We start from the raw sequence: 25672 nt of genomic DNA, 5'->3' as shown, positions 1-25672 counted from the left end.
TGGCCCCTCCAGTCCAACACTCTGTGTCACATAAGAGAAGCCATGTTGGATCAGGCCAATGGCCCATCAAGTCCAACAATCTGTGTCACGTAAGAACAGAAGAGAAGCCCTGTTGGATCAGGCCAATGGCCCCTCCAGTCCAATACTCTGTATCACATAAGAACATAAGAGAAGCCATGTTGGATCAGGCCAATGTCCCATCCAGTCCAACACTCTGTGTCACATAAGAGAAGCCCTGTTGGATCAGGCCAATGGCCCATAAAGTCCAACAATCTGTGTCACGTAAGAACAGAAGAGAAGCCCTGTTGGATCAGGCCAGTGGCCCATCCAGTCCAACACTCTGTGTCACAAAAGAACAGAAGAGAAGCCATGTTGGATCAGGCCAATGGCCATCCAGTCCAACACTCTGTGTCACATAAGAATATAAGAGAAACCATGTTGGATCAGGCCAGTGGCCCATCCAGCCAAACACTCTGGGTCACATAAGAGAAACCATGTTGAATCAGGCCAGTGGCCCATCCAGTCCAACACTCTGTGTCACATAAGTGAAGCGCTGTTGGATCAGGCCAAAGGCCCCTCCAGTCCAACACTCTGTGTCACACAGTGGCCAATATATGTGTGTGTGTGTGTACACACACACATACATATAAAAGTAGTGTTCCAAGTCTATTGTACAAAACAACTTAATGTGGGGGAGGGACGGTGGCTCGGTGGTAGAGCATCTGCTTGGTAAGGAGAAGGTCCCAGGTTCAATCCCCGGCATCTCCAAAAAAGGGTCCAGGCAAATTGGTGTGAAAAACCTCAGCTTGAAACCCTGGAGAGCCGCTGCCAGTCTGAGCAGGCAATACAGACTTTGATGGACCCAGGGTGGTCTGATTCAGTAGGAGGCAGCTTCATGTGTTCAACGCTGTGGAATTCTTACCATCAGTGGACTCCTCGGGAGCCGGCCCAGGATTTCCTTTCCTTGCACCTTTCCAGGCCTGGGCTGTTGCCATAGTTATTTAGGCGCAGAGGGCGGGTGCCTGGTTGTCAGGGTGATACCAGAAGGCTGTCCTTTGGAGGAGTCTCCCCCTTCCACCCCCCCCCCCTGCCTGCCTGCCTTCCAAGGGGCTGGGCCTTGCCCGCTTCCCCGCCCAGGCCCGGCCCCGCCCGCCCGCCCTCCTTCCTCAGTGGCCGGCGGCTGGAGCTGCGGCAGAGCAGAGCGGACGAGGCGGCGACGGAGCCCGGGCGGCCGGCGGGAGCGATGCTGCGCTACAGCTCCGGCGTCTCGCTCACCACCACCACGCCCAAGAAGCCGGAGGACGGCGAGCCCGGCAGGAGGCGGGTGAGGAGGAGGCGAGAACCCGGTTTCACCTCAGGCGCGAGGGGAGAGAGTGAGGGGCGCATGCGCGGCGCGGAGTTGGCCGCCGCGGGAGAAAAAGGCGGGAAGGGAGCGTGGGGGGCCTCGGGCGTCCGGAGCATGCGCAGTCCTCGGAGGAGCAGGCCCTCGAGGCGGGCTAGGGAGATGGCGGTTCTCGTCTCGACGGGCAGGATGTAGAAAGCCCCCCCCCCCGGCTCAAATCCCCTCTGGGCCACGATGGAAGCTGGCTGGAAGGCCTTGGGCCAGTCACACGCTCTCAGCCTCGCCTACCACACAGGGCTGTTGTGAGGGGGGTGGGATTGGAGGACAGGAGAATGCTGCTGAACTGCCTTGGGGAGAAAAGAGGGGGTGTAAGTGAAGTGAACAAAGCAGTGAGGTTCCTGTGTGAATTTAGGGGGAGGGGTTTGTGAGTTTCCTGCCTTGTGCAGGGGGTTGGACTAGATCACCTTGGAGGTCCCTTCCAACTATGATTCTAATGGTTTCTGAAGTGGCAACCTCTGAAGGATGGTTTGTGGGGGAGGGAATAAAGCCTGAGGGGGGGGAGGGTGAAGGGGGAGAGAACCAGTGGATGGCCTGCCTGCCCACCCTAAAGACGTTGCTTTCACTTTGGGATACCTGCAGCTGGCTTCATATGGTTCTTGGGGCGTTGGGCCTATGTTGGAGTCTTGGGGCTGCCTCCAGCCTCTCAGCCTCGCCTACCTCACAAGGCTGGTATGGGAGTAAAGCAGCACGTCTCTTCAGTGACCCTGAGCCACAAGGTATAGCTGGAACATGCTTTCTGGGGGCAGTGATGCACTGTCTTCTTGGTGATGGGAGGGCAACAGTGGGTTTTCTTTGGCGTTCTGGCCTCTTTGGTAGACCTCCTGAGGGCACCCGGGTTTTGGGTCCTGTATGACACAGGGTGTTGGACTCGATGGCCCACTGGCCTGATCCAGAATGGCTTCTCTTATGTTCTTCTCTCTGGGGCAGTGATGCTGTGTCTTCTTGGTGCTTGCGAGGAAGCAACACTGGGAGGGCTTCTGGAGTTCTGGCCCCACTGGTGGACCTCCTGATGACCACTGGGTTTTGGCCAGTGTATGACACAGCGTGTTGGACTGAATGGGCCATTGGCCTGATCCAACATGGCGTCTCTTATGTCTGGAGTAGTGATGCACTGTATTCTTGGTGCTTGGGTGCTTCTGGGGTTCTGGCCCTGCTGGAGAACCTCTTGATGGTCCCTGGGTTCATATATGATGTTCATATATGTTCAACATTGTGGAATTCTTACCATCACGTGGACTCCTCAGGAGCTGGGCCCAGGATTCCTTTTGAAGTGCAAGGACTTTTCGTGGGGCACTGCCATGATACAACACAGCCTCCCTTATGGTCCTTGGAAGGAAGGAACTGCCCTTCCTTTCCAAGCTGCTGAACCTTTTTTCTCCAAGGGCTTCCAGCTCTCCACCTTGCTAGATAAGATCTAAATGCATCCTGGTTTCTCTTTCTCTCAAATTCTGTATTTATTTCTGGCATGAAGCTTAATGCTTGTCTGGTTAGAGCAAGTTACAGAGAGCAAATTACTGCAGGCTTCTTTGGATGAGATAAGAAGCAGATTAACAGAAAGGCTGAGAGAGGATGTGTGTGTTTATTCTTGCTGCCATTAGCAAATGCCCTGTGCAGTTTGAGAAACTGTCTTTTGCAGTGCATTGGGGGGATGTGTAGGTTCCAGTGTCAGACTGATTTGTTGCCACCCCAAACAGGTGCATTACTTGTAGAGACAGGACAGTTCTTGTATTTGTGTGACCAGTTATTCCTTTTCAAAATTGTGTGTAGGTTTCCTTGAAGCTGCATTTCAGAATCCTAAGAAAGATTTCTCCCATCTTAAAGGTGCCACTGAAATCTAACTTTGTTCAAAGACTTCTCATGAGGTGGTTGTATCATTGGCACTGCCAGGGGTGGTTGTACAGATTCTGGAGCCCTGGGCAAAAATCCAGGAGGGAGTTCCAGAATCACTGCCACCTTCTCACTGGGGCCAAGCAAGGCATGCCTCCCCCCCAATACCTTGCAAGGTGCCTCTGCTGCTGCCCAAAGCCAGCTGCCCTGCCCCAGATGAGGCAGGTGGAAGTGCTGACAGAGACTGGCTCTTCTTTCCCCTGCCTTAGGGAATGCCTTGGGCAGTTGGGCTTCCTCCTTTGTGCAGGTCAGGGCAGCTGTCCCTACTGTCCATTGGCTAAGACCACCCCTGAGCACTCTGTTGATTAATTTTTGTGACTTTTTTCTCTGAAGGGCAACAAAGGGGGAAGGCAACAATCAGCCTTTCCAAGGAACATATCCTGAATGCAGTCCCTCATCAAAGCAGGCTTAAGTTCCCCCTATTTATGTTCTACAGAACCAAATCAGCAAGGATTTATGCAGAAGACTGGGCTCCTCACAAAGACTTCCTTTAAGGAACACCCTGATCTCTGTACAAAAATGAGAAGCATTTCACCAAACAGGAGGTGTGCCCGGAGCTATTCACTTTCCACTTACGTAGAAACAGACATATGGTTTGCAAATTATTGTTCCTCAGAAGATACTGTGTCAGTAAAACTTTACATAGGAGAAGGGAATCTTTTCAGGAACGCATAATGTGTTGCATGTAGTTTGGAGGGAAAAAACATAGAAGAAAAATTCCTAGGCTCTTCTTGAGGATTTCAGGATATAATCTGTTGTAAAATTTTGCTGTGAGCACTCCATGGAAGTGAATGGCTACTGTTTTCCTGTGCATCTCCCATGAATTTCTGAGGGACTGGTGCACAGGAAAAGTTCCAGAGGATTGTACCTAATCCAGGAAAGGAAATCTGTGGTAACAGATTCTGTCCATGGCACTGACACAGATGCTAACTGCTACATGGTACCAAATGCACACATCGGGAGCTGGATGGATCAAGGCCTTGAGGCTTTAAATATTCTCTATTTCATCTGAAAGCTCTTTCTGACACTTCCCAATATGTATTTTTAGCTGCAAGTCCAAACACTGTGATCAAACCACATTATTTCATGAGTGAGTCTGCCCATTAAGTTAAATTCCTGAAGCTGATCATCTTGACCTTTATTTTATTCACAGCTGAAATCAAAGAACTGTGCTGCCATTCTAAACTGAGTTACTCTCAAGTCCATTGAAATCAATGGGAACATAAGAGAAGCCATGTTGGATCAGGCCAGTGGCCCATCCAATCCAACACTCTGTGTCACAAAAAAACCAGGTGCCATCAGGAGGTCCACCAGCGGAGTCAGGGCACTAGAAGTCTTCACACTGTTGCCCCTCCCAAACACCAAGAATACAGAGCATCACTGCCCCAGACAGAAGAGAAGCCATGTTGGATCAGGCCAGTGGCCCATCCAGTCCAACACTCTGTGTCACACAGTGACCAAAAAACCAGGTGCCATTAGGGCACCAAAAAACCAGGTGGGTTCAGGACACCAGAAGCCCTCCCACTGTTGCCCCCCCAAGCACCAAGAATACAGAACATCACTGCCCCAGACAGAGTTCCAATAATACACTGTGGCTAATAGCCACCAATGGACCTCTGCTCCATATGTTGATCCAATCCCCTCTTGGAGCTGTCTACGCTTGGAGCTGCCACCACCTCCTGTGGCAGTGAATTCCACGTGTTAATCACCCTTTGGGTGAAGAAGGACTTCCTTCTATCCGTTCTAACCTGACTGCTCAGCAATTTCATTGAGTGTCCACAAGTTCCTGTATTGTGAGAAAGGGAGAAAAGGACTTCCTTCTCTACCTTCTCTATCCCATGCATAATCTTATCATGTCACCCCTCAGTCGACATTTCTCCAACCTAAAGAGCCCCAAGCGTTTCAACCTTTCTTCATAGGGAAAGTGTTCCAACCCTTTAATCATTCTAGTTGCCCTTTTCTGCACTTTTTCCAGTGCTATAATATCTTTTTTGAGGTGTGGTGACTATGCAGTACTCCAAATGGGCTTAGAATTGTCTAACTCTGTTTTGGATCACTCCACAAAGTGACTTGAATTCAGGTATACCAGCTTAAGTGGCTTGTGGATGGTCATGTTTCAAGTTCTGTTGGGTTAGAGTAGTGCTTAGGCAGGGTGTTTTTAGGGTAGCGTTGAAAGCATATTTATTTTTGTTGTTGTACAGATGCTGTTTCCAGCAGTTTTCCAGGAAACAGTTGGCTGTGGCTTGTATTTTCTGCAGTGACCTGAGTTTGTTTATGCATTTTTTAAATTAATTTGTACCCTGCCTTTCGCCCCAGCAGGGATCCAAAGTGGTTTACATAATTCTTCTCACCTCCATTTTATCCACACAACAACCCTTTAAAATGGTTGAGGCTGAGAGGCTCTGACTGCTCCAAGGTCACCCAGTGAGTTTTCATGGGAGAGTGGGGATTTGAACCTGGGTCTCCCAGATGCTAATCTAATGTTCTAATCCAGTGGTGGCCAAACTTACTTAACGTAAGAGCCACATAGAAAAAACATGAGATGTTTGAGAGCTGCAAGGGAAGGAAGGAAGGAAAATAGATGGAGAGGGAGAAAGAGGTGGAAAGAAAGCAGCTTTAACTTTAAATGCATTCTCTATGCCACCAGCTTAAAGAGAAATACCTTCGCCAAGAAGGCCAGCAGGTCAGTGGGGGCTTCAAGAGCCACACAATATGTGTGAAAGAGCCACATGTGGCTCCCAAGCCACAGTTTTGCCACCCCTGTTCTAACCCTTACACCACAATGGCTCTTGGTCAGTTTCTGTTTAATGTGTGAAATGGCCCAAAGGTATGAGTAACTTGGATGTTTCTGTTGCCACCTTGGATACTGGCAGTTATCAAAACATTAGTCGAGCAGCTAAAAGTATTTAAATTATTCTGATAACTCTCATAATTAAGATAAGATCTTGGCGGCTGTGTTAGCATTGTGTTAAAACTCTGGTAAGATCTCATTAAAACGAGTGTTCGCTCAGTCATCTGTCTCTAAGTAGCTTTTCCACTAGCTGGGAAACACAGGCTGTTATCATGCAAGAGTGCACATTCTTTGAGTGCCCTGGGGGATGCAATTTGGAGATCCGCAGATAATGCTTGTCATTGCAATAGAATGGTTCTGGTGTTTTGGAACACATGGGATCTCTGTTCATGCAACAGATTGATGCTGAAAATAGGAAGGGAAATTGACATTTGTCTCGTGCACTAAAGTAATCATAGGAACATAAGGGAAGCCATGTTGGATCAGGCCAATGGCCCATCCAGACCAACACTCTGTGTCACACATAAGAACATAAGAGAAGCCATGTTGGATCAGGCCAATTGCCCATCCAGTCCAGCACTCTGTGTCACACAGTGGCCAATATACACACACACATATATATATACACACACACTATGGCTAATAGCCACTGATGGACCCCTGCTCCATATTTTTATCTAACCCCAACTTAAAGCTGGCTATGCTTGTAGCCGCCGCCACCTCCTGTGGCAGTGAATTCCACATGTTAATCACCCTTTGGGTGAAGAAGTACTTCTTTTTATCCGTTTTAACCTGACTGCTCAGCAATTTCATTGAATGCCCACGAGTTCTTGTATTGTGAGAAAGGGAGACAAGGACTTCTTTCTCTACTTTCTCCATCCCATGCATTATCTTGTAAACCTCTATCATGTCACCCCGCAGTTGACGTTTCTCCAAGCTAAAGAGCCCTAAGCATTTTAACCTTTTTTCATAGGGAAAGTGTTCTTTGAATCATTCTAGTTGCCCTTTTCTGGATTTCTTCCAATGCTATAATATCTTTGAGGTGCGGTGACCAGAATTGTACACAGTATTCCAAATGAGACCACACCATCGATTTATACAGGGGCTGGCTGATTTGTTTTCCATTGATACTTAATATAGAAGTATTATAACTATATCCATTGTTATTATCTCCTCCCTTCAAACATGCCCTAGTTGGGATGGCCCAGGCTGGCTCGATCTTGTCAGATCTCAGAAGCTAACTGGTGTTGGCCCTGATTAGTTTTGGGATAGGAAACCACCAAACAAATCCTGGGTTGCTGCGCAGAGGCAGGCAATGGCAAACCACCTCTGAATTTGTCTTGCCTTGAAAATGGAGTCTGCAACTTGACGGCAAAAAATACTTGTAAACTTATTTATTTAAAACAATGTTTTTTTTCCTTCCTTTCTACCCAATCAGGAGCCACAATACATGCTTTTGAGCCCGCACCCCAATATCCTTCTTAGTGTTTAGTTTTCTCTTTAAAATCTAAAACCAGAAGCCATGTTATACCTTCTATTTAGGACAGCTCAAGTGGCACCAAACAAGATTCCAGGTTCTGTAGCCCAACTCTTCTCAAGGATAAGGGGGTGGGGGGATGTCAGGCCAAAAACTAAAGGCTTCCATTGTGCTGAAAAGAGGTGGTTCAAAGCAGTCCAGAAGTTTTCCGAAGCACCAGTATGGGAGCTCCTCCCTTCCGAAGTCACGCATAAAGCAGCACTTATGTGGTTCTTTCTTCCAGAATTGCTTTGAAATAAAGTCTGACTTTTTAATTTATACAATTGCAGATACACATTGCCCCATTTGAGTCTTCTATGGTGATGGTTTTGGTTTATTTGGTAATGAGTCTGACATGAGGAAAAACTATGCTAATCATAGATGGTCCTTCAGTTTGTGTTGAGTCCTCTCAATTCTTTCAATAGCATTTGGCCATTTGAGATATAAAATTACCCCTGACTTTGTGTTCTATTGTCAGTTTTTGCCCCTTGACTGACAAACTATCTATTTGAAAGTAACTTTTCACTCTCTGACAAAGAATGGAATGTTCTTAAAACAAGGAGAACAAAGTGTTGTCTTTCTTCTAGGCCAATGTTTGTCGACTGCGTCTAACCCTGCCCCCTGAAGAAGATTCGCTTTCTCAGGAAGGAAAAAGCAAAACAGAAAGAACCAGGAAGGTAAGTTGGGGCTGGGGAGTGTTTGCTGACCCTTCATCCAAGCACATTAACTCAAGTGTTAGTTCTATGGTGGCTTTTCCCTTGCTATTGCCACGCACGATTTCCAAGAGAGGTCTATCAAGTGCAATTTTCACATTAAAAATTAGTCTGTTAACTGTGCATTAAGCAAAGGCTCTGGAAATTTATTTTATTTATTGACAACATTTGTACCCCACCTTCCTACCTTTCCAAGGGCCACAAAGGAAAGGTCCCCTGTGCAAGCACCAGTTGTTTCCGACTCTGGGGTGACATTTTCACAGCGTTTTCACTGCAGACTTTAACGTAAGAACATAAGAGAAGCCATGTTGGATCAGGCCAATGGCCCATCCAGTCCAACACTCTATCACTCAGTAGCGCTATACTTGTAGCTGCCGCCACCTCCCACTTTTTTATGGGGTGGTTTGCCATTGCCTTCCCCAGTCTTTTACACTTTCCCCCTAGCAAGCTGGGTACTCATTTTACCAACCTCGGAAGGATGGAAGGCTGAGTCAACCTTGGGCCAGCTACCTGAATCCAGCTTCCGCCGGAATCGAACTCAGGTTGTGAGCAGAGAGTTCAGACCACAGTACTGCAGTACTGCTGCTTTACCACTCTGCGCCACGGGGTTGCTAAGGACCACTAAGGCAGCTACGTAATAAATCAAAACATGCATGATAAAAACCACATTTTAAAACTTAAAACGAACCCCACCCCCAGCACACGTGTGCACTAGAAATGTGCGCTATACCTATAGATTCTGCAACTGGAATAGCCTTTTACTGGGTTAGTTTATTCCCACCTCACCCTTTTGAGTAAAAATTAAAATACTGTGTTTTGTTATTGTTTTGCATTGTGATGGAGAGTAGGAGCTAAGGACTGGTGCAGATGTAACATCCTTGACTACTGTTAAGAGAAATGAACGCTCTTGTCCCCTGCAGCAGTTCCTTAGCCCATTGTGAACTTTCCCTCCTATCTCTCTATTGTTGGCCTTAGCTCTGGTTAAGTCTTAGGCTTGCTGCAGTGTTAACTAGAGTTTGCTGTGTCTGCTCCTCATATCCTGTTTTTCCAACCAAGGCAGCTAATGAAAATTTAAAAACAGCCATCCAGACACTTCATAAAGCCACAGAACAAGAATAGTGCCCTAATAACTGTTCAGATGAAAGCTGTTTATTGGCTATCCCAAGGACATATGAACATATGAAGCTGCCTTATACTGAATCAGACCTTTGGTCCATCAAAGTCAGCATTGTCTTCTCAGACTGGCAGCGGCTCTCCAGCGTCTCAAGCTGAGGTTTTTCACACCTATTTTCCTGGTTCCTTTTTTGGAGATGCCAGGGATTGAACCTGGGACCTTCTGCTTCCTAAGCAGATGCTCTACCACTGAGCCACCGTCCCTCCCCAGGATTGACAAGGAGTCAATCCTTGTATTACTGCTACTTTCATATTTGCCACTGGTAGGCCTTTGCTGGTTCATTAAAGTTCATTAAAAGTGGGGTTTCTCAAAATTCCACTTCAGATGGATTTGAAGGGCTGACTTCTCTTAAGAATTACTAGATCTGTATTGTCACTCGAACTGTTGGTGCTCATTGCCTTCTGCTTGTGATGGTCTTGATAGCTATGATTCTTGAATAGTTTCCATGGCCCTCTTTTATCTGTGAAGTAAGAACTTCCAATTTTGAACACATAAAGCCGCCTTTACTGAATCAGATCATCAGTCCATCAAGGTCAGTGACATCCACTCAGACTGACAGCTGCTTCCTGGAGTCCTTTTAGCTGGAGATGCCAGGGATTGAACCTGGGAACTTCAAGCATGCCCAGCAGATGCTCTGCCACTGAGCCTTAGCCCCTTCTCTGTAACACACAAACACATGAAGCTGCCTTGTACTGATTCAGACCATGAGTCCATCAAGTTCAGTATTGCCTGTGCAGCAGCTTATCAGAATCTCAGGGTGAGGTATTTCACTCCACCTGATCCTTTAACTAGAAATGTCAGGAATTGAGCCTGGGACCTTCTGAATGCAAAGTGGAGGGTCTTCCCCTGAGCCACACCTCTTGCAAAACTACATGAGACCCATTCTTGATCTCCCATCTTGCTAAACTTTTTAAATAGCAGCCAAATAAGAGGAGAGACCAGTTTGGACTGGGATCTGCAGTGTTGGGACAGGGGCATTTTATAGGAACAACATTGATTGTATGGTAGTCATGTTGGTCTGAGTTAGCAGAACAGCGTTGGAGTCCGGTGGCATCTTTAAGACCAACGAACTTTTATTCAAGGTATGAGCTTTCGTGTTGGTCTTAAAGGTGTCACTGGGCTCAAACTGTGTTCTGGTTTTCTGTACTCCTTCTCTGCTCTGGCAGATAGTGTCGCCTGGGAGCTGATTTACAAAAGACAAAGGGCACGACTGGGGGTGGGGTTAAACTCCCCTTCCTCTTTCTATTGACACAGCCCCAATCCCCCAGCTCCTGTGTATAGAAATTAAAATTGATGGGGGACAACTTCATGGTTCTTCAGCAACTCTTCAGATTGTGCCCTTTTGTCAGGAAGTGATATACATGATTCTGGTTCAGCATTTTGTTTGCAGCTCTAAGAAGGATGCTGTGTATACTAGGCGTGGGGGGGCTTCCCTCCCTCCCTGGCATTGTAGCAGCATTCACAGTGAAGCAAGGCTGGCAAAGAAGTGATTCGTTTCAATGTTGTTTTAATGTTGTAAGCCGCCCTGAGCCCGCTTGCGGGATAGGGCAGGGTATAAATTGAAAAATTAAAATTAAATTAAAAAATTACGTGAGGCACCATCAGGAGCTTAGTAACAGCTCCATTATCACACCCACCGTTTCATGAAGCAATGGGGAAACAGCTGCAATCCACACAAATGACTTGGTGCAGTTTGAAATGGTGCCGGGCTCCATTCCTTTGGAGGCATAGGGTCAAGCAGGCGCTGCTCTGGCAGTATCTGGATCACCCTGCCAAACAGGTTAACAGTCATGTTTTATTGAAACCCTGTCTGCCTCATTGCGGCCGTGACTAAAGATGTATTAGATGTCTTAATAGTTGGCATTGTATGTCAGTGTTACAAACTGGTCCACTGGCAGTGCAGCCTTAAGCCAAGGTACGCCCTTCTGAGCCCATTAACTATTAACTGCTTAGGATTGCACTGTGAAGTTTCTATCCCAGAGTGTCAAAAGTGTGGTCCACGGGCCACCCCTGGCCCACGCAGGGCTTTAATCAGGCCTGAGGCTCTTTTCTCCCCCCTCCTTCCCCTCCTGTCCTCACCCTTTGAAGCTCGAAGGCTGCCAGAGTTCCCAGCTCCTTCTGCCTTGTCTTTGCCAGCTTCAGCAAGAAGCTCTTTTAGGCTTGCAAAGCTGCAAAGAAAATGCGGAATGGATTTTCCATTAAGGTTTCTGTGCCTAGGCTCCATTCCATGTTTTCCTTGCAACTTTGTGCTGCAATGTATGTCATTGGAGTAGAGCTCATTTCACTTTCCAGCATTTGTATGGCCAGTTGAAGCTGTTGCTTGCTGGAGTTGTCTCCTTGCAGATAAAGGGTTGATGCTTTGAGCCAGCTTGTCTCTGCTGAATGGACCTAAGAATTGGTGCCTAGTGAGTTCTCTCACCTGGAAACCCACAGTCAAAGGGGGATATTACATTGAAGAGCCATTGCCAATCTGGGTAGACTGAGGGGTCAGGGGGATAAGCTTGCAATGCCCAGCCATTTCATGTTTTCCTGGCCCAGAGCATTTTATATTTTTAGTTTCTGCTATGATCCTTGTGCTTTTTCTTGATGCTTTATTTTAAAAATCGCATTGCCAAACCCACTATTCCCCCACCTTTCCACTTTAAACAAAATATTGCAAGAGTTTTAAGCATGTTTGTCAATATCCTTTATAAAGTTTATACCTCCGCTACCTGGCATTACATTTCATGACACACGTGGCCGGGCCCCACAAAGTCCCATTTATGTCAGATCTAGCCCAAGCGAGTCCAACACCCCTGTTCTAGTCCTGCTCACAAGCGGAGCTTTTTTTGTAGTAGGAACTCCTTTTACACCCCCTGATGTAGCCAATCCTCCAAGAGTTTACAGGGCTCTTCTTACAGGGCCTACTGTAAGCTCTTGGAAGATTGGCTACATGGGAGGGGGGAGTGTAACCTAATATGCAAAGAAGTTCCTGCCTCAAAAAAAGCCCTGCTCACCGGGTATTTTCTTGTGCTACAATAACAGCTAAGGTAAAGTTTACAGAAATCTTCCTGTCTAGTTGTAGTTCTTTCTCGGCCAAATGGCTGCTCAGAAGCCTGCTGCAAGAGTAAACACAATCCAGTGGAGGGGCTCTACTCTGAAGCTTCAATTAACAGTATAACAGCTCGTTATAGATAACAGGCTCTCAGCTCTGTCACTCTTATCTTCAGTTTCAAAGTGCTTCCAGATGTCCCAAGTATCCCTCGCCTGAACTTGGATGGTTGTTGCATTCCAAAGGCTAGTGAGAAATTCCAGGCCGTTGGAGACTATCCAGTGCTTTTTGTAAACCAGCCACCCACTCACCCTCTCCAATCGCTGATAGCCCAAACCCAAAACTATAGCAAAAACAATAGCAATAACACTATTCACAATAATCAAAACAGCCAGACTTTACAGTGATTTCTGCATTTTAGTGGTAGCATTTTCCAATGCTTTCCAGAGTTTTGCAAGCAGGCTGTTCAGTAATTATTGAGTGTCTTAAGAGTGTGGAATTTATTTATTTTAAATGCTGATTTCCCGCACTCCCCAGAACCTGCCCTGGATGGCTGAATGTTGTGTTTTGACTGGTTCCAAACGTGTCCTGAAAGAGATGCGCTGTGGAGGCAGTCATTCCCAGCTCAAAGTACTTTTCCCCGTGGCATTTCACAGAGATGATTCTTCAGTGTGAATAATCATGTAGGGGAGTGGCAAAACCACCAAAGGAAATATTTAACCCAGGAAATGAAAAAATGTTTTTTAAAATGTGGATCCCCACCCAGCTACTATTGAAACTGACTTTTCTTTCCTTGTGTTTTTTAAAAAAACAATACATTTCAAATGAGAGGTATGTCAGGCTTCAGTTATGCAATGGGATGACTGTGTTATATTGTAGAGTAGGTGGTGTAAAATATTTGCATGTAAGTGTCAAGAAGACCAAGAGGGATTCTGCAGCTTGGCAGACAAATGATCAATACCTAGCACAGAGATGGCCAAACTGCAACTCTTTCACACATGTGTGGCTCTCAAAGCCCCCACTGCCCCATCAGCCAGCTTGGAGAAAGCACTTGTCTCTTTAAATCACTTCGCCAAGCCAGCCAGCAGCTTGGAGAATGCATTTAAGTTAAAGTGGCTTTCTTTCCACCTCTCATTCCCCCAACTATTTGCTTTCCTTCCTTCCTAACTTGCAGCTCTCAAACATCTGACATTTGTTCTATGTGGCTCTTAGGTTAAGCAAGCTTGGCCACCCCATTTATTCTAAATATGTGTTGTGTCTGTGTATAAACGCACATACAGTGAAATCCTCCAGCCGGCTTTCACTGAAACAATATAAAATGTTTTTTGTTAATAGTTTATTAATGGGACAATAATTTGTTGGGCACCCTGCATTCTGAAGTCACAGTAAACTGGAGTTTAATCAAACCATGGTTTATAAATTGTGGTGTATTATGATATGGGAATGCTACTTCTGAATTCTGCAGTGCTGCAGGATTAGGACACAACAGCCTGTGCGGTGGGTACCTATATTATGACGATGGAGTTTGGGGTAGATCAAGATAAGATTGCCTAAATTTTTCTAGAACTGAAATCCTAAAATAATATGCTCAGTATTCTCAATTAAGTTCACAGAGTGGGGAAGAGTGACCCTTATTTGAGAGCCAGTCTGGTGCGGTGGTTCAGTGCGCAGAGGTCTCTCGTCTGGGAGAACCGGGTTTGATTCCCCACTTCTCCACTTGCAGCTGCTGGAACGGCCTTGGGTCAGCCATAGCTCTTGTAGAAGTTGTCCTTGAAAGGGCAGGTTCTGTGAGAGCTCTCTCAGCCCCACCTACCTCACAGGGTGTCTGTTGTGGAGGAGGAAGGTAAAGGAGATTGCAAACCACTCTGAGATTCAGAGTGAAGGGCAGGATATAAATCCAATATCATCATCATTTTCCCATTAATTGCATTAATATTGTTTGAAATTTGGTGGGTGTTGTCTGTGGAGTGGCTTTAAGCAAGAATAATCTCAAGGCAGTTGAGACAAACATCACCACAGCACCTCCTACATTCCAGTTATTTGTCACATAATACTGTAATCCCTGCTTTTGCCTTTCCCTTTATTGAGGATAAAATAAGTCTTTTGTTTTTATACAGCATCTTTACCAGACCACAAATGGATTGCCCGCAGGGAACTTCCCACACGGTGTGGTCTATGGCGTGGTGCGTAGATCCGACAGTAATCATAACAAAGAAATGGTGGTCTATGGATGGTCAGCGCACCAGCTGAAAGAAGAAATGAAGTACATAAGGGATGTGAGTACTTTGATTCCTGCTTAAATGCTTCAGTGTGTTGGTTCATTTTAAAACAGTGTAAACTCACCTTTCCCCTGGTATCTGGGACCTGAAAAGGGTAACAATAAAAACAGCATACATCAGAAGAAGAACTGCAGATTTATACCCTGCCCTTCTCTCTGAATCGAAGACTCAGAGCGGCTTACAATCTCCTATATCTTCTCCCCCCACAACAGACACCCTGTGAGGTGGGTGGGGCTGAGAGGGCTCTCACAGCAGCTGACTTTTCAAGGACAACCTCTGCCAGAGCTATGGCTGACCCAAGGCCACTCCAGCAGGTGCAAGTGGAGGAGTGGGGAATCAAACCCGGTTCTCCCGGGTTAGGAGTCCATGCACTTAACCACTACACCAAACTGGCTCTCTTTTGTGTCAGTGATGACACAAAAATTAAAAGAAAGCTTTACAAAATGACACACTTTTGAAACCATCTTAAAACTCCTTATAAGCTCCTAGACCACTTTGTCCAGTATTAAGAACCCTCCTCAAGAGCTCAGTTTTGCAGCCTCTCTGAAATGCCATTGGGGGGGAGTGTGGATTTCCTCAGCTCTTCTCAGGAGCTGTTCCTCTGAGCTTCTGAGGAAGCCTGCAAACAGGGGTGGGGGGGTGAGGCGGAAAGTGCTGCACTGAGCAGAGCTGACCCCATGACTCATGATGCCCATGTCATACTCAGTACTATACTTTTCCTGTTCTCAGGTGAGATTAACTTTAGAAAGAGCAAGAAAGAAAATGTATGGAGAATATGATGAGATGAAACGCAAAATCCAACAGCTTTCGAATGAACTGGCAGTAAGTACCCCTATATCTTGTTTCGTTCAGTGCTTCTATCATCTTTAGTTGGCAACTTCTGATAATGAAATAACTGAGGTGGAGTGAAAGTCTTATTTGACATATTCCTGTATTGGACGTTGTTTTGGTTCTGATGACTCACAGGTGCTTTCTCTTAGGAAGCGTAACTAATATATGGAGATGATCACCCTGTTTCTGCGACTGACATTTCCTTGCTTAGTGAGCCTGCTGTTCCTTCAGTTATCATCTGCTCTAGAAAGAGCAGGAGACTAGAGCAGGGGTGTCAAACATCTGGCTCAGGGGCCGAACCAGGCCCCCGGAGTGCTCCTATCAGGCCCCCGAGCAACTGACGATCATCTGCTTCCTTCTCCCCCTCTCTTGCTTCCTTCTGCATCAAAGCTTGCTTTGCAAGCAAAGTCACACAGGAGCTACAGAGCAAAACCTCTATTTTCTCCATTGGTTGAGGCTCCTCCCCCTCCTGGTGAGGGGGGTTAGAGCCAGAGCTTCCTTTGCCCAGTTCCCTGGATTCCATGGGAGAAATACAAAGAAAGCACCTTTAAGACCAACAAGTGCTAATGTTTTAAGCTTGTTTTATTTTGAGTTTTAAAAAAGTTTAGCTGTGTTTGTCTGCATCCTTTAAGAAGTTTATATCTCTACTACCTAATCTTAAATAGGCACACACAAGGCCTGGCCCGACACAGCCCGGCCTGGCCTGACAACGTCTCATTTAGGTCAGTTCTGGCCCTCATAACAAATGAGTTTGACACCCCTGCTATAGAGTGCTTACTCACACCATAACATTCTTTGTTCAGCTCCTCCCTCATCCTTGCAGCCATTGTGCTCTGCTGGTGATTCCTGATTAATGAATGTTGTGATCAGTATGTTAACACTGATAAACCACTGAGCAGTTTCACAGTGGTATGTGAAAGATGGTTTCTCTGGCCAGTCTTTATGATGACCCACAGGCCATTCAGAAGTATAAAAAACGCTGTTATAAAAATTAATGACTGTCACTGTGGTCTGGGGAGTTCCATTAGGCAACCAGAAGAACCAGCAGGCTTTCACACACTTCTTTGGATACTGTTTCGGCAGGGGGGGCTGCTCCAAGCACCACTGATGCACAGTTTCATGGCTCATGGGTTCTGGCTCCTGGTGAAACGTCCTTGTGGGGGAAAGCCGCAAAATAATTTGAATCTGCAACTTTTTCCTCTGAGGTGTATCTGTTATAAATGTTCTTGCATTTCTTTGACTCCTGAACGATTGTTAATATTTCCTTGCATCTTATTAATCAATGGTGTTTCCTTCTTGGAGCCAGTTTTGTGTAGTGGTTAAATGCGCGGACTCTTATCTGGGAGAAGCAGGTTTGATTCCCCACTCCTCCACTTGCAGCTGCTGGAATGGCCTTGGGTCAGCCATAGCTCTGGCAGAGGTTGTCCTTGAAAGGGCAGCTGCTGTGAGAGCCCTCTCAGCCCCACCCACCTCACAGGGTGTCTCTTGTGGGGGAGGAAGGTAGAGGAGATTGTGAGCCGCTCAGACTCTTCGGAGTGGAGGGCGGAATATAAATCCAATATTTTCATCTACCTCACAGGGTGTCTGTTGTGGGGGAGGAAGGGAAAGGAGACTGTGAGCCGCTCTGAGACTCTTTGGAGTGGAGGGCGGAATATAAATCCAATATTTTCATCTACCTCACAGGGTGTCTGTTGTGGGGGAGGAAGGGAAAGGAGATTGTGAGCTGCTCTGAGACTCTTCGGAGTGGAGGGCGGGATATAAATCCAATATCTTCATCTCCCTCACAGGGTGTCTGTTGTGGGGGAGGAAGGGAAAGGAGATTGTGAGCCGCTCTGAGACTCTTTGGAGTGGAGGGCGGGATATAAATCCAGTATCTTCATCTACCTCACAGGGTGTCTGTTGTGGGGGAGGAAGGGAAAGGAGATTGTGAGCCGCTCTGAGACTCTTCGGAGTGGAGGGCGGGATATAAATCCAATATTTTCATCTACCTCACAGGGTGTCTGTTGTGGGGGAGGAAGGGAAAGGAGACTGTGAGCCGCTCTGAGACTCTTTGGAGTGGAGGGCGGAATATAAATCCAATATTTTCATCTACCTCACAGGGTGTCTGTTGTGGGGGAGGAAGGGAAAGGAGATTGTGAGCCGCTCTGAGACTCTTCGGAGTGGAGGGCGGGATATAAATCCAATATCTTCCTCTACCTCACAGGGTGTCTGTTGTGGGGGAGGAAGGGAAAGGAGATTGTGAGCCACTCTGAGACTCTTCGGAGTGGAGGGCGGGATATAAATCCAATATGATCTTCTTCTAAACTCCAGTCTCTTCATAAATGAACTCTGGTGCTTTGAAAATACCTATCATAATTGCTTCCCCTCCCCCCATTTTATAAAATAGCGTATTTTTAAAATACACCCATCACAATATTTTTGTGTACGTTAATGGATTTTGCGCTCATCCTCTGAGCCGCATAAACATCCCCTCCATAGATCAGAATTGATCAGCCAGTTGTCATCTGTGTGCAGCCTTTGGTGGTGGTAGGGCACTAGGGATACATCAGCAGACCTTTGATATGTGTGTGAGAGCGGAGGGGGTGGGAATCGTAAACCAAGCTGGTCTTTAGGGTTTGTAGAATCTTTTGGGCTCAAGTGCCGTGTTCTACTGGTCTTGTGGGCTGTCAGGCCAAGTGTGGCAGAAAGTGTTGTGTTGCCCACCAGAGAATGCAGCTCCACGTGGTCTGGGAGGTATCTGCACTCAGACAGTGAGGTGGGTTTGCAGCAAGCAAAGTCAGATGTCCCTCTTTTATGAATTCCGATTTGCGCACCTTTCAAAACGCATCATATAAATATGTGACTTTGAGATGAATCTTTGTCAAGTCTAACGTGTTAAATGTGAGGAATGCACTCTTGCTTCTGTTTCTCCAGGTCTCAAGCACTCGGCAGGAATCTTTGGAAAGCCACATCCAAGTGCACTCAGCAGCTCTGGACAGCTTCAGTGAAATGAACAGCTCTTTGACCTCAGCCTCCATTGAGTTGCAGGTGAATTGCTGATAGTGCTGTCGCCATAGATACCTGGCTCCGTTGGCAAACATCCCCGCTCTGGCACCATTTGTTTAAAGTATGGGTAGGACAAAAGGAGAACTAGATAAACGTTCGGAGCGAAGGGATTGGTTTCATCAAATGCTCAGTGGGAGAAAGGGATTGTGAATTTTAAAGCAAATTACATACATGGTTTAGAGAAACACAGTTGAATACAGTAAAATAGCACTCCCTTCAATGTCACGCAAGGTTGTTTTTGTGACAATGGCCGTTATGTTTTTTATAGTAGTAAATATATATCTTAAGTGCTAAGTTCCCCAGTGTTAAAACGTGATATTTTATACACCACTTTGTTTGCAAACTTCTACGTATATGAAATCTTACAAAAATGTAGTTTTTGTAGATTTCATATAGAAGTTTGTAAACAAAATGGTGTATAAAATACCAGGTTTTAATACATTCATAGAACAATAGAGTTAGGGGCAGATTGCTTTATTCTTTAATATTGATGATAACCTGCCATACTTTTCTTTCAGTGCTTTTTAATAGAGCATGTTAATTTATTTCATTGGTTTCCATGTGTTTGGCTTCTTAGCTGACCTTTCAGGATTAACTTTGCAGTATTCCACAGTTCATGGTGCTTCTTGAGCAGATGTATACCAGAGCTGTTTTCCAGTTGTCATGTTGGGACTGCCATTTGGCAAGGGCCCTGTGAACAGTGTAGCCCACCTGTGACTCTCCTGTAGACCACCCACATTTGGTAGATAGGCCTGGTCCTTGAGGTTTGTCGAATGTGTCTTGATGAGTTACCAGACGGCAAGTAAAAATTCCTTAAAATCTCCTTCTGGTGATAGAAAAACAGTAAACATGTGCTCTGCTTTTCAGCTTCTCAAGTGATAAGGAATTAATTTTTATACTTCCTTGACTGTTTTTACAGAAAACCTTAGTTGATGTTACTTTGGAGAACACAGTTATACGAGATCAGATAAAGAGTCTGAAACAAACGCATGAGCAGTCTATGGAAAAACTGAAGGAGAAGCAGAAACAACTAGAAACAGCCCGAGTGAAGAATGAACTGCTCAAGCTAAAAGTAAGCCTTGCCTTTGAGTGGGGAGACCGATCCTGCTGAGGTTCTGGGGGTAGCAATTATCACCATGAGGGAATGCTGTGATATAATCTTTGAAAACGCCTCAGGGTTATACTGGACCCAGCATTACTGCCAGAAAAGCAAGTTAATGCAGTTGCAAAAAAGGCTTTCTTCCAACTCATTCCAGCTCAAAAAATGGCCCTTTGCCTCGATAAGTTGATCTGACAACCTGGATCCATTGCATGGTGACGAGACTAGACTACTGTAATGCAGACTACATTAGTCCCCCTCAGAATCGGCTTGGAAACACCAGTTGGTGCAGAGTGCTGCGGCTCAGCTGTTACCAGGAGCTTGATGGGACATGCATATTACTCCCATTCTGCAGTCACTCCACTGACTGCCCACTAGTTACTGGGCTTAATTTAAAATCTTGGCTCTCCCATACAAACCCCTTCATGGCCTTGGACCCTTCTAGCTGCAAGACTGTCTCTCCCTCTGTTCTCCACCATGTGAGCTTCACTCCTCTGGGCAGGGCCTCCTGAAGGTGCCAGCCTGCTAACGGGCAACATCGACAACTGCTGATACACTTTGTGCCTTCTCTGTTGCGGCCCCCGCCTTGTGGAATGGTCTGCCTGAGGAGGTCAGGAAGGCTCCCCCTCTCCGGGCTTTCTGCAAATTATGCAAAACTGAATTTTTCAGGGGGGCTTTTCTATACCATCAATAGGGTAGCACTTCACAAAACAATTCACAGTGTTACTTGGATAAATTATTATGCTGTGTATAGTTTGTTGTAACTTGGATCCTACTGTGTAATTTTACATCGTTTTAATGCATCATGTTAACAGTTTGCTTTGCTTCAGTTCTTTATTTTTAATTTCTGGTTGGTTCTACAACCCAAGCCCTATTTCATTGCTCACTGAATGTCTGATCCTGCAAACTGTGTTGACTCACACAGTGTAATCTGCCTTGAGTCCCAGAGAGAAAGTTGGACTATAAATAACACCAATAAATAAACCAGTGTTTAAAAAGAAAGGCTGGGAAGCTAGAAGAGCCATGTCCCAGTCAGGCCCATGGACTTACTGAAGGTCTGATTCTTTTGTCCTTCTTAAATTAGGGCTGAGCTACCTCTGTGTTCAGCAGAACAGGTCCCTGACGTGGGACATTCTTCTGTGTGTAATGTGCTGATATGAACAGGAACTGCGAGGCTTTTGCACGAGAACGTCCTGGAGAATTGTGTTCTGTGTTAGTTAGTGGGAGGGGGAACTTGGATGCAGAATTGTCATGGGCCACTCCTGCTGATAGAAAGTGGGGCATTTGGTCGTCTTTTGCTGCTGGTGCAACCTTGTCTTGGGTTACTTTGGCTGGGTAAAGTGTCCCTGAATCTCCTACAGGTGGAATGTTCCCAAGAGGCTAATGCAGAAGTAATGAGAGAGATGACCAGAAAGCTGTACAGCCAGTATGAAGAAAAGCTGCAAGAGGAAGAACAGAAGCATAAGCTTGAGAAAGAAACTCTCATAGTAAGTCGACTAACTAAAGGCGACAGCAGTTGCACACTCTCTGGACAGCATGGGAAGAGGAGGCGGCTCCTTTGAGCTTAAAGCCCCAGCCTGGGAGCTTCAGTGGGCTTTCCACAGGATGGCTGTGCCTGCCCCATCCCAGCCAGCAGGAAAGGGGGCCCCAGCTGGGTGGGTTGGAGTGAAAAGCTGGCCACCACCCACAGAAACCTAGCGATGGCTTCAGGCCCAGCTTTGCAAGTAGGCCTTACCAATGTACATTGCACACAACACAGGAAGCTGCCTTATACCGAATCAGACCCTTGATCTGTCAAGGCCAGTCTTGTCTGCTCAGGCTGGCAGCCGCTCTCCTGGGTCTCAGGCAGGGGTCTTTCACATCACTCACTGGAGATGCCTGGGATTGAACTGGGGACCTTCAGCATGCTGAACTGATGCTCTACCACCAAGCCACAGCCCCTTCACCAAAAGGGGAGGGACAGTGGCTCAGTGGTAGAGCATCTGCTTGGGAAAGCAGAAGGTCCCAGGTTCAATCCCTGGCATCTCCAAAAAAGGGTCCAGGCAAATAGGTGTGAAAAACCGCAGCTTGAGACCCTGGAGAGCCGCTGCCAGTCTGAGAAGACAAGACTGACTTTGATGGACCAAGGGTCTGATTCAATAAAAGGCAGCTTCATATGTTCATATATAAAAGGCCCATGTGAAGATGCTTAATACTGAATCAGGCCTTTTGATCCATCAAAGTCAGTATTGTCTACTCAGAGTCTCAGGAAGAGGTCCTTCTCATTACTCACTACCTGGTCTTTTTAACCGGGGATGCCAGGATTTGCACCTTCTGCGTGCCAAGCAGATGCTGTACCACTGAGCCATGGCCCCTCCCAAATACAAAATAGTATTTGCAGAATGAATCTAGTACCTACTATTTCCAGTCTGTGTCTCTCTTTGAAAATGCTCTCCTCTTGTAAGGTGGGGAAACATTTCTGAAATACCAGACATAGAGGACCAGATCTCTGACTAAATGCTGCCAATAGAGCAAGTTGCCTCGGAGGAAATCCACATGAACTCAGCAGGCCTTCAAAGCGAACAGATGTAGCATTGGGCTGGACAGTTTGATCTGAGTCCTTTAATCTGGTTCTCCTACCGCAGACCCACACTGCTGCCCCTTGAAACTATAGCAGTGGGATGTAATGGTTTGTTTGCTTTCTGAGTTGAAATTTCTCATAGCCAAGTAGTCCCATATGAATTCTGATCTGCATAACGCTAGGCCAGCGGTAACGCAAGCATTGTGTTCACTGTGCCTGCAAGGCTGTCCGTATTCTGGTAGCTGAGGATTGTGCACGTGAATAACCTTGGGGGTGGGGGGCCAGGAGCAGGTGGTTGCCGGGCCAGTGATGTGGTGAAGTGGATAGAGCGGCAGACTAGGAGGACTTTGGGAGGACCTGGGTCGGAATCCCCACTTCTACCGTGTAAGTTGACCTGGGGCCCACCACAAACTTCCACTGTAGTCTTCCTCGCAAGGTGGTTGTTGTGAGAGAGCGGAGAAGGGGGAAATGATGTTCTACGCTGCTTCGAGTCCCAAGGGGGAGAGAAAAAGAAGGCATAAAGGAATAGATGCAATGCACACTTTGGGAGAGGAGGTTTCTAGGGATGAGACTGAGAAGTGAATCTGAAGCCAGGACAACGTTCTGTCGGTGGCGACTTTCAGGAACTGCTGCTCATGCAGGCTTTAAAACTTTTCCTTGGCAGGCTGAGACGAACAGACTGCTTAAGGCCATTGAAGATGCAAATAAGAGGATGAGGCTGACAGAGACGAGTTTGCAAGAAAAAGACCAGAAGATTGGTGAGCTGGACCAGTTCATTCAGCGTATGGAAGAGGTGAGGGGCTACCATGAAGTCAGTCTGTTTGGGGGAAATATGGATTTACAGAGAGCCCAGGAAGGGTAGTCCCCGTCAGTCAGGGCATGCGTTCCACAGTCTGGTCATCGGAGCTGATGTCTTTCCAGGGTCTTGATCCAGGCTTTCCTTTCCACGCATTCAGACCCTCTTTCCTTTTGGCTGCAAAACTACTGTAGCTCCATGAGAGTAGCAGTTCTGATCCCCACATATCTCCTGTAACTCGAACAGTATTGCTGTCAAACAAGTTATAGCTGATACTCTCATGCTGCCTGCCCTGCCCTTTGCGTTCCACGGACTTTGCCCCAGGATGAACTCCGTGCGGGTTTTCAGGTGGTGGCTTTTTTTGGTATGGGCGCCCTCGAGTAAATAACTTTATTGGGGAAGCTGGCATTCAGGAACCTCACACTATGCTGACTCTACTTGAATTGCCGTCATACAGAGGATGGTGTGGAATTGTTTTCTGTGGCCCCAGAAGACAGGACCAGAACCAGTGGGTTGGAATTAAATCAAAGGAGTTTCCGGCTCAACATTAGGAAGAACTTCCTGACCGTTAGAGCGTTTCCTCAGTGGAACAGGCTTCCTCCTCGGGAGGTGGTGGGCGCTCCTTCCTTGGAGGTTTTTCCAACAGAGGCTAGATGGCCCTCTGACAGCAATGCTGATCCTGTGAATTTAGGAGGAGGTGTTTGTGAGTTTAGAGCGGTTCCTCAGTGGAACAGGCTCCCTCCTGGGGAGGTGGTGGGCTCTCCTTCCTTGGAGGTTTTTAAACAGAGGCTAGATGGCCATCTGGCAGCAATGCAGATCCTGTGAATTTAGGGGGAGGTGGTTGTGAGTTTCCTGCATTGTGTAGGGGGTTGGACTAGATGACCGTGAAGGTCCCTTCCGATTCTATGATTCCACTAAACGTTAGGAAGGATTTCCTGATTGTTAGAGCAGTTCCTCAGTGGAACAGGGTTCCTCCTCAGGTTTTTCCTTGGAGGTTTTTCAACAGAGGCTAGATGGCCGTCTGACAGCAATGAAGATCCTGTGAATTTAGGGGGAGGGGTTTGTGAGTTTCCTGCATGGTGCAGGGGGTTGGACTAGATGACCCTGGAAATCCCTTCCAACTCTATGATTCTACTTAGTTTGACAAGACCTGGGAATAGGGCCCAAATTGTGAGAGAGGGGTAGGCTGGTCCCATGTCTCTAATTTCAAAGAATTGTCCCTTATTTAGTGCTAAAACTTACTGTTCCTTTTCAAACGAATAAGCACCATGACTGCAATTTTAATCCATTACAAGGGTAGTGTATTCTAATAAAATGCTGGTAAAGTTTTGACACTCATAAGATGTCGTCTTCCTGTCGTCTTGCAATGTCATCCCTATTTTATATGTCTGCAAATGTATGTTCTGTAACAGCGGCAGAATGAAGTCCTGAAAGGGCAGCCTAGTCCATGAAGGGTCGGGTGCTGGAGGTCTGAGTTTCGTTCTGCACAAGCAGCAGAATGAGGTGGTGAGCTGGGCCAGTTTGCAGGCAGAGGGTCATGCTTCAGACCACTCCCCTGTGCGAGGCTGACAAACCAACAGGAGCCTCCCTGCAGGCAGAAATGGAGCCCGGCACTCCCTGCTGCACTAGAAGACTCTTCCCTGTTGTGTTTTGCTCACAGGATGAGGAGCTTGCTCAAAATGCTATCCTCTGCCTGCACTCTAAAGCAGTGCAGTTAATTCCACCACCATATCCTGCTGCCTGTGTAGGTGAGGCCTTTATTTCCTCATTAGCTACAGGGTTTTGGACAGCGGTCACAGTCAGGCCAAGCAGAGGTCAGCATCCGGAAGCTGTATGCACTGTGAGGGGAAGTGAAGAACAGAAGGGAATGCAGGCAGGACTGGGTGGGCAACAGGGAAAAGAGCCAAGAGGCCAAAGGAGCCAGAAGGCCAAGGTGAAGGAGAACTCTGTGGCTGCGGAAGAGCATCTTGGGGTGTTCTGAGAGAGAGAGAGAGAGAGAGAGACAGTGTCTGCTGTGGAGCCAGGAAATGGGCCCTGGGGGTCCAGATGCTTGGGTTGCCATTTTCAATGCATTCATTCCAAGGTGGTTGATCAAGGGCATCATGCATTTATTTATTTGTTTAGGAACGTCACCAGTTACAAAAACAACTCCTGGAATGTGAACTCCAGCTGCATGGAGCAGACCTTCACAACCAGCCCGGCAGGCAGAGGTAAGATCCTGCTTCTTTCTAGGTTTTCTGCTGCTGCTAAGATGCCCCTAACTCCAGTTAGTCAACTCCAGATGAGGAGGGGGATTCAGCAGGGCCCCCGTGAGCTCGTTTCCTTTCTCCCCCTCCCCCCCCCCCCCGCGTCAAGTCACAGCAGACTTCGGGCAACGCCGTGGTGTTTCCAAGGCAAGAGACATTCTGAGGTGGTCTGCCATTGCTTGCCTCTGCAGAGCAACCCTGATGGGTGTTCCTTGGTGGTCTCCCTTCCAAGTACCAAGCAAGGCTGACTGCTTAGCTTCTGAGATCTGATGAGATCAGGCTGGCCTAGGCCCTCCATGTTA

General features: G+C 46.9%; 1 protein-coding gene and 1 non-coding gene across 3 annotated transcripts in view; one reads left to right on the top strand and one right to left on the bottom strand.

Moving 5' to 3' along the window:
* The first annotated feature begins 1177 nt into the window (after positions 1-1177).
* Positions 1178-25672, top strand: part of MYZAP (myocardial zonula adherens protein) — a 43309-nt gene continuing 18814 nt past the window's right edge. For both annotated transcript variants that reach the window (XM_060260201.1, XM_060260202.1), the window contains exons 1-9: positions 1178-1324; positions 8184-8273; positions 14632-14790; positions 15523-15615; positions 18538-18651; positions 19589-19741; positions 21130-21255; positions 22993-23121; positions 25249-25334. In XM_060260201.1, the coding sequence (XP_060116184.1) occupies positions 1244-1324; positions 8184-8273; positions 14632-14790; positions 15523-15615; positions 18538-18651; positions 19589-19741; positions 21130-21255; positions 22993-23121; positions 25249-25334 (1031 nt within the window). In that variant the 5' untranslated portion in view covers positions 1178-1243. The remainder of the gene's footprint in view (positions 1325-8183; positions 8274-14631; positions 14791-15522; positions 15616-18537; positions 18652-19588; positions 19742-21129; positions 21256-22992; positions 23122-25248; positions 25335-25672) is intronic.
* Positions 9615-9681, bottom strand: TRNAP-AGG (transfer RNA proline (anticodon AGG)). Its single transcript has one exon. It is a non-coding gene; the product is annotated as a tRNA-Pro (tRNA).

Source organism: Heteronotia binoei, chromosome 19 (assembly GCF_032191835.1).
Source record: "Heteronotia binoei isolate CCM8104 ecotype False Entrance Well chromosome 19, APGP_CSIRO_Hbin_v1, whole genome shotgun sequence".
Classification (NCBI taxonomy): Eukaryota; Metazoa; Chordata; class Lepidosauria; order Squamata; family Gekkonidae; genus Heteronotia; species Heteronotia binoei.
This window is presented reverse-complemented; position numbering and strand designations above follow the sequence as displayed.